Source organism: Morone saxatilis, unplaced genomic scaffold, assembly GCF_004916995.1.
Source record: "Morone saxatilis isolate NCDOM2014 unplaced genomic scaffold, NCSU_SB_2.0 Contig8, whole genome shotgun sequence".
NCBI classification, from domain to species: Eukaryota; Metazoa; Chordata; class Actinopteri; family Moronidae; genus Morone; species Morone saxatilis.
Window position 1 is genome coordinate 11172690 of NW_023340257.1, and position 7743 is coordinate 11180432.

At 42.2% G+C, this 7743-nt stretch overlaps 1 protein-coding gene across 7 annotated transcripts in view; it reads right to left on the minus strand.

The window, feature by feature from the left end:
- Positions 1–124: 124 nt before the first annotated feature.
- The window catches only part of trip12 (thyroid hormone receptor interactor 12), a 25202-nt gene continuing 17583 nt past the window's right edge, over positions 125–7743 (minus strand). For 6 of the 7 annotated variants that reach the window (XM_035679733.1, XM_035679728.1, XM_035679729.1 and 3 more), the window contains 20 exons: positions 7421–7595; positions 7117–7258; positions 6655–6846; positions 6380–6531; positions 6105–6262; positions 5872–5945; positions 5516–5715; positions 4973–5100; positions 4497–4648; positions 4115–4257; positions 3814–3970; positions 3541–3639; positions 3315–3429; positions 2720–2874; positions 2315–2479; positions 1930–2094; positions 1727–1840; positions 1441–1535; positions 1068–1171; positions 414–610 (listed from right to left, as the gene is read on the minus strand). In XM_035679733.1, coding sequence (XP_035535626.1) covers positions 414–610; positions 1068–1171; positions 1441–1535; positions 1727–1840; positions 1930–2094; positions 2315–2479; positions 2720–2874; positions 3315–3429; positions 3541–3639; positions 3814–3970; positions 4115–4257; positions 4497–4648; positions 4973–5100; positions 5516–5715; positions 5872–5945; positions 6105–6262; positions 6380–6531; positions 6655–6846; positions 7117–7258; positions 7421–7595 — 2882 coding nt within the window. Of the gene's footprint in view, positions 611–1067; positions 1172–1440; positions 1536–1726; positions 1841–1929; positions 2095–2314; positions 2480–2719; positions 2875–3314; positions 3430–3540; positions 3640–3813; positions 3971–4114; positions 4258–4496; positions 4649–4972; positions 5101–5515; positions 5716–5871; positions 5946–6104; positions 6263–6379; positions 6532–6654; positions 6847–7116; positions 7259–7420; positions 7596–7743 lie in introns of all 7 variants that reach the window. The other variant, XM_035679732.1, reaches the window with a different exon arrangement.

Below are 7743 nucleotides of genomic sequence, written 5' to 3' on the forward strand. Positions count from 1 at the left end.
CCCCCCCCCCCCCACTCCCTCCCCGACACCCAGTGACGTTTGTCCACCACACTGGAGAGGAGACATCCCTTTTTTAAATATCACATAGCAATGCAATTTAAAATGTCACCCAGATGTTTTCATCTTTTTTTAACATTACTCAACTACTGATATAAGTTTGACTCTCTCTTTTTTTATATTTTAAGATCTGTGAGTCATGGAACACCTTTTCCATTTTTTTATTTTTTAGATTTTTTTTTGAGAGACAGGGGCAGCAAATATATATTTAAAGTCTTAATTTTTCTGCAAGCTGCTTTCTCTAACAAGAAGGCTGTACACGTAGCCTTAATGTATGTGATTACAAAAAAACTAAGAAGGAAGTCATGATTTCATCAGTCGCTGTAGAAGGCATTTGAATGTGAGATGTGGAGAGATCAGGAAAGGTGGAAAGACTGCTGGCCTTCGCGAGCCGCAATCAACAGTTTCTCTCGCATGGTCTCTATGCTGGAGTAGTCAGGCAGCTTCAGGTAGTTGACACAGGTCATGACTGAGGGGAGGAAGTCATCCGGGTTCTCTGTTGACTCGAACGTCTTCCTCACGATCGTCAGAGGGGGATTCAGGCTCCGGAAACCTGAGACACAAGACACACGACACCACGCGTCAGGCACAGATATAGCACGGACGTGACTTACATTTTATAGAGGGATGATGATAATTACCGGGGCTGATAAATTATTGGCTGATAATGTGAAATTTATATCATGATGCATTACCCGCATAATTAAATTATAGGTGATTATCGGTTATTATAATAGAATCTGAATTCTCATTCCAAACGTTTGATAGGTTGAATGTTCTATGAAAGCTAAAGTATGTTTGTGAAGTTTTTTGATCAACATCACTAGAATATCAATATTATCAATATCAGCGATGAGTTAATTATCGGTTATCATATTGGCTGAAAAAAAAAGTAAAATAATCAACGTGTGAATCCCATGTATACCTTTATACAAGCTCAAAAATGAACAAACAAAACAAAAAGTTGACGCATTTGATGAGTTTATGTTTGTGTATGCGAGGCGACTCACCTCCGACAGGCAGTCTGGGGCTTCCTGTGACAAACTGCAGAAACAGTCTCTGCTGCTCGGCATCGAAGCTGCTCAACACCTCAAACAGGAACCGTACCGCACGGCTGCAAAGACATGAAATAAATAATCAAACGTGTCTTGAGATGGAAATTCACTTACACCTATAGTTTGCTATGTAGGGAGTACAGAAAAGTAGCCTGGACCTATTTTGTATGGTACTCTGTACAACCATCCCAGCACTGTATTCACAATAAGTCTGCGAGTCTCATCGTAGGTAAATTCTCCAGGGAAAAGCTAAATGACTGTGACTGTTTGCATTATGAGGCAATTCTTTCCTAATCACAATTTGTGTCACAGGTTTGACGGTCTTCACCTGTCATGTGTGTAGCCGTGGTCCGGTCGACAGCACTCCATCAGCGTCTTGACGTCCCACGTCTCAGATTTACTGCCACACAGCAACTGGTCAAGCTGCAGCAGGAGAAGGTGGACAATGAACAATTAAAGAAGGGACACTAATAGTACTAGACTAATACATACACACGGACAATAAAACAAAGAATTAATCTTAGCTGTGGCACAATGCATATTTTTATTGACAGCAGCATGTTATAAATTGCCATGACTGATGGAAAGGTAAGAAAAAAAGAAAATGTGCTTACCTCTTCTGGATAGAAATACTGCAGGTGATGCAGGGGGAAGACTGACTCAAACCCTTCCCTAAAGGACTCAAATTGTCTGGACACTCCTTCATTCAGAGTCCAGTACACCACCAACTGGAGGGAGAGAAAAGAAAAGATTAACCTTAAGAGGAACAATATCAAGACCATCAAAAAGTATGACACAGAGTGAGAGTATCCCATACCCTGAGGTACTCCTCCAGGTTGTAGATCGTGACTGGGACGTCTTTGCCGCCCTTTTTCAGCTCAATGTTCGGGAATCCTGGAAGGGTGAAGTCCAAACCCAGGTCCTCCACTGAGCAACCATTCATGTTCAGGCTCTCCAGTGCCTGCTGTAGGGTCTCCCTTGTCTGTTGCACACACACGCAGTTGACAAAGAGACAGAAGGAGGAACAGTGAAGGAGATTAGCTCTGCATGTGAATGTATTAGGGGAACATATTCAGCAACGACTAAGCCCTATGTCATGATCAGATTGGTGTTTTGTGATTTGTAGAGGACTGATGGTGCTGTAAAGAAACTGGGAACACCATTATGAGACCCCAGGACCACAGAAGCCCTATGTGCTTTACCTGTGATCGGTCCTGTTCCAGCTTCTTCTTCTGGCGGATAATATCCTCCAAGTGCTGGATGGACTTGGCCACACCAGGATCAATGTTCACCAGGTCATGGGAGCTTATAGACATCTCATGCCGTAGCATCCACTTATAAAATGGCAGCCCCAGGGGCAGGTCCAGCTGGGGGAAGGAGCGGGAGGAGTGGTTCAGAAAGACAGTAAAAATAAAAAACCCATTTGGCAAATTGTGTACATGAAAGGTATGTGTGTTTTAATGCTGTAATATACCAAAGCAGCTTGATTACACCTGAAAGATCTAAACAAGATTAATTTACCACAGGCAGAAGAGCATTCCTAAATGCCCAGGCTCAGTTGACAATAAGAATCTATTAAAGATTGAACAGAAAATAGAAGTCGTTACCAGTCTGAAGTCCATAATAGCTTTGGCCATTAGCTTTCCTAAGAAACGGAACTTCATTTTGATTTTGGCTATGTGTGCTGGTTTGGTTGTCCTGCCGAAGGGAACAGCAAACAGTCCCCTGGTGCTGAACATGTACTTCGTTCCCTCTTGGCTTCCTGTTGGGGCAGAGACAAGTGTGGTCAGAGTAAGTCAGGTAAAAAGGACTACACATACCATCTCACAAGCATTTAGATTCAGTGGAAATCGTATTTAGAGTGAAAAGTAATTTTATCAACACCTGGCCAATAAACACACCAAACACATGATCAGTTTGTAGTTGGTTTAAAAATGTGCTAATGATGTATTCTTTGTCCCAAAGAGTTTTAAAACTGCTTATGAAATGGTCTGATGATTTCTATATGGTTATTTTTAATGCCACTGGATCAGTTTCATTAAGATACCCCTGGAAATCAATGAAATGAGGCGGTGGAAATCAACAAAAAATTCAAGTTCCTTGTTGATGCTTTAGATAAAAAAGTAAAAGATATCCTGACATCCTTTTCATCATATCCTGTGTGCGTCTGAAGGTTTATAGTTGGAAAGACATATGCAGTACCTTTAGGATTGGCCAGTGTGACCTCTTCACCCCTCCACAGGCCGAGATCGGCCCGCTGGAGCTCCTGAGACACCAGAGCGTAGAACTCCAGAGTGGGGCCAAGACCGGTGCCAACCTGAAAGAAGGTAAAGATTAGAAACACTTCTCAAAAAACCTGAATGAAAGTATTTTACTGCAAAAAGTGGAAGTCAAGATTCAGTTTTAACGCAACAGACACTACAGGTACCTCGTTCTCATACTGAATCTCCAACATTGCCCTGGAGCTGCCAAGGTCCTGCATCACAGACTCTGCCTGTTTTAGCAGCTCATCACGGTTTATCGTCCTCTGAAAGCACACGACAAAGGAGGAGAGAAACAAACAAGGTTTATGTCAAGTCAGAAAAAAAGGTAGTTACAAATACCCTTGTAAAACATTTCACACAAAAGCAATGGAATACAATGAAATCAGATGACTGTATAATTTCCAAGTACAACAGTAGAATACAGCAACACACTGCACCTTCTTCCTGTCGAGACGTGGCGCAACTCTGCTATCCTGAGAATCTGATTGGTTGATCTCAGGGTTTGTGTCCAGTAAGCGCTGCATGGCTCTGTCGCGATCAAAGGCAGTTACATAGAATAACATCTGCCGGGTGTCAAAGGGGAAGAAGAAAGGGCTGCAGAGAGAAAGAGCGAGAATAATGTGAGAACAAAGACATGTCAGCCAAACATATCAACACCAACACCCATGGTGAAGTCAAAATACAGGTGAGAGATCAGATTCAGAGTCCTCCTTTCTGTCAAAAGTATGAAACATTTACCAGGTTTTTCCAAGCTCAATGAGCCAAGTAGGGATGTTCCCCGTCATGATGACCAGCGGGTCTTGTAGCTGACGGTTAGCTTTGGCTGTCAGCTTACTGTTAATGAACTCACTGGTAGGGATGATTTCCTTACACACAGCATTCTGCAAAACAACCATATTCATGTTATAGATTACGTCATGAAACTGGGACAATACATTGCAAGGAAGGCATGAATCAGATTTCCTTTGGTAATTGAAGCAATATCAAAATGCATCTCTGTGTAAATATTTATACAACAATTCCAAACTTAGGAGATGATACAGGTTTTTAAGAGATAACAAGGCAACTTGAAAGGAAACAAAGTGACTACAAGTTGTTGCCTTCCTCTTTTATGACTTACATCATACAAGTAGAACCAGTATCTACTGATGGAGTGCAGGACCCTCAGCAGCAGGTTGACCTCTAAAGAGGGGTCATCAAAGGTTATGGTCTCTGGTGGCTCCGAAGTGAGGTATGTCTCTAAGGGATTGATGACACTGGGACACACACCATCTGGAAGTGACAGGAATCAACAGTAGTCATGAAGTCAACTGTGGTTTTAACACTGACCACATGCTTAGAATATTGACTATTTAATCTAGTGACTGAAATGCTTTTGGTAAACATCATCAGTGGGAATTCTGCAGTTAAAAATAACTTTGCTGAGCCCAAGCCCTGACAGTGCAACTTTATTTTAACAGTTATGGAACATCAGTTTCTGTACAATTACAAGAAAGAAGCAGATGCTGCTTATTTTGAAACTGCAATGTTTCAGAGCTAGTTTGCAATATTGAACCTAGCAGAAACGCTCCACACTGAGATAACTGAGATTCTCACCATGCCACAGCTCATCCTGCTTCTTGGCGTTGCGAGGTGAGGTTTTGGTGGGAGCAGTCTGCGCTCGGCCCCTCTTTCCACCCACAGCGTCTTTGCTGCCGTCTTCATCCTCTCTCACAGGCTTATACCTGTCAGGAAATGACAACATTTTATTTCTCTCTCTAGTCTACACCAGAAACAAAGCTTTGTTTTCTTTGTGACAAGACTCAAGAGACAAAAATAATTCCGAACAGTGGTAAGTACAAGTCCTCCACTTCACAGTGTACTGTAGAATAGAAAATGAAAAACATTTGCAAATGAATCTGCATGGCTAGGCATCACCTGGGTCAATGATAAGATAACTTTTTATTTGACTGATCCATCCAAGACTGGCTGGTGAGATCCAAACAAACAAACCTTTCAACGACAGTGAAGGTTAAGAAAGTTGCAAGATGCAAAACAGAAAAAAAAAATTAGAGGCACAAGAACTCTTCTGCAAGAAATAATATTTCTGTATACATAAAGAACCAGTTAGGATTAAGATAGATTAACAAGCAGTTTTACCATATTGTGTGCGTTTTGGTCCAGATTCCAGCTCGCCCAAGTGGGTTTGCCTCATCGTCCGTCGACTCCCTTTCTTCTTCTGCTTGAAGACTGTACTGCCGTACAGCCTGGTACACTGTCATATTGTATGGCAGCAGGTGGTCACCAATGTAGAACTGTAGTCTGTGACGCACGCTGCCAGAATTCAGGAACTGTGCCGCCTGGATAACAAATAAAATACATATTAGTATTATATATATGGTTTATTGATACTACTGAAGCAATCGCAGGACTTCTCTTTAATGCACATAAACAGAAGATTATTGTGTACACATTAAAAGAGGGCCTTTATTTGGCATGAACAGCATCACACACACCAGGGATTCATCGATTTCATCATCTGAACCGTCGTCATCACTATCTTCATCCTCTTCCCGGATTCGGCCGTACCCTGCGCAGATAATATTTCAAGTTAGTACCCCAACGGAAAAAACACTGAATAACTCATTTTAATAACAGTTAAAAAGGGACAGCTGAGGAAAAACAGATGTCTTAAGACAACTTAAGAGAGCTGATCCCCTGCCAGCCTTCTAATTGAATAGTTCCTCACCTCTGACAACAAGATATCTCTCAATGGCTTGCACCAGGGCCAGGGGGTCTATCTTCACAGGGCCGCCTTTCCACTGTTTAACATTAGTGCAATCTGGGTGTCTCTGCAGCTGACACTTGAGCTGATGTGTGTTGAAGAACTTCAGCGCCTGAGAGCCCCTGGAAAAATAAATTAAAAACACATTGTTAATGCATGTATATCAAACCATATAACTGAACTTAGGAGTTTAAACTTAAAGTTGTTTTAAATAAAACCTAAATAATAAACCCACAGACCTGCTGCCATTGCCGTTGCCACTGGGGAAATCATGCACTTTGACAGGGAACTGCTCCATTTGGCTCAGGCAGCTGTTCATTTTGTGCACCAGTGCCAGGTATGGCCCATTGTCTGATGAGTCCAGACGACCCGCAGGCTCCATTCCTGGAACCTGTAAACCAAATGGGAAGAGAAAAAAAAAACTAATTAAAAACAAATTCTGAATATTTAGACTGCCAAAGCTATAAAGTTCTTTGACATTACAGTAATATAACATAATGTTAAAGTCTCTCACCGGACAGCCAGCGAACACATGGAGAAACCTCTTGAGCCGCACGTCACGGCTGAGCAAGTCCCTGTCGTTGTTGGAGGTCAGGTAGACCAGGAGCTGCTTCACCAGCCCACTGTGCTGGATCTCGAAAGACGACACATCAGATTCTGATACAATACTGGAGATCTCCACCAGGCACTCCATACCACCGTCCACCTGGGAAACAGGAACACAAGACAGGATCAGAAGACTTTCTCAGTGCTGGTGTGTAACATTACTGTATACACCCAATTTTAGTTAAATAAACACAACTGCAGTATATGTATCTCTGTAGGTTTCACTATTCATCCATCTTGCATTAACAGGATCTGCTGAAGGTTTGTAAGTTAGCAGTTTTATCAATTTGAACAATCTCCACAACAATTTCAACTTATGGGAATGTCATTATCCTATGCTTGCTGTTCAGTAATGGGGGTTTGTTTTTACCTGCAGGTTGAGCTGCTCAGTGGCTGTGCAAAGTCTCTGGAGTACATTCAGTGCAGGGTTGCTGCCGTCCACATTTTCGGAGTTGAAGTAGCGCTCCACAAACTTACTTGCCTGTTCTTTGATCCAGGCCTTTATTTTGTCTCTACAAAAGCATAAAAAAACCCATATTTCACTGATTAGAAACAGTAGTCCACACATCACCCTCACTGCATGAACACACTCAGTCACAACAAAAAGAGTGTGATTTGGATAATATTGGAGTGGAGAACAGGGAAACTTTCTTCATTCACTCTCATCATTGTACCTGTTATTTGAAATTGAATCCTTAGGAGGTGCCCTTGCCAGGCCACTCACACCTGCTGTGCGTGAGGGCTCTGAGTTGGCATTGTTGGTCTGGGCACCCAGCTTACCCCAGGTCTTGGGATTAAGACTGGCCAAGAAGGACGATTTGGGTGACTGAGTACTTGTGGGGCTCTTGGCTGTAAAGAACCAAAAGATACATTAGGAGGGTCATCTATAGGCTAACAATATATGAGACCACAAAATGTGCTTCAAAAGAATTATAAACCTGCCAATGCTGAACAATAGAGTCTGCTGTCAATCTTGTAGTTACAAAGCTGAAAGGCT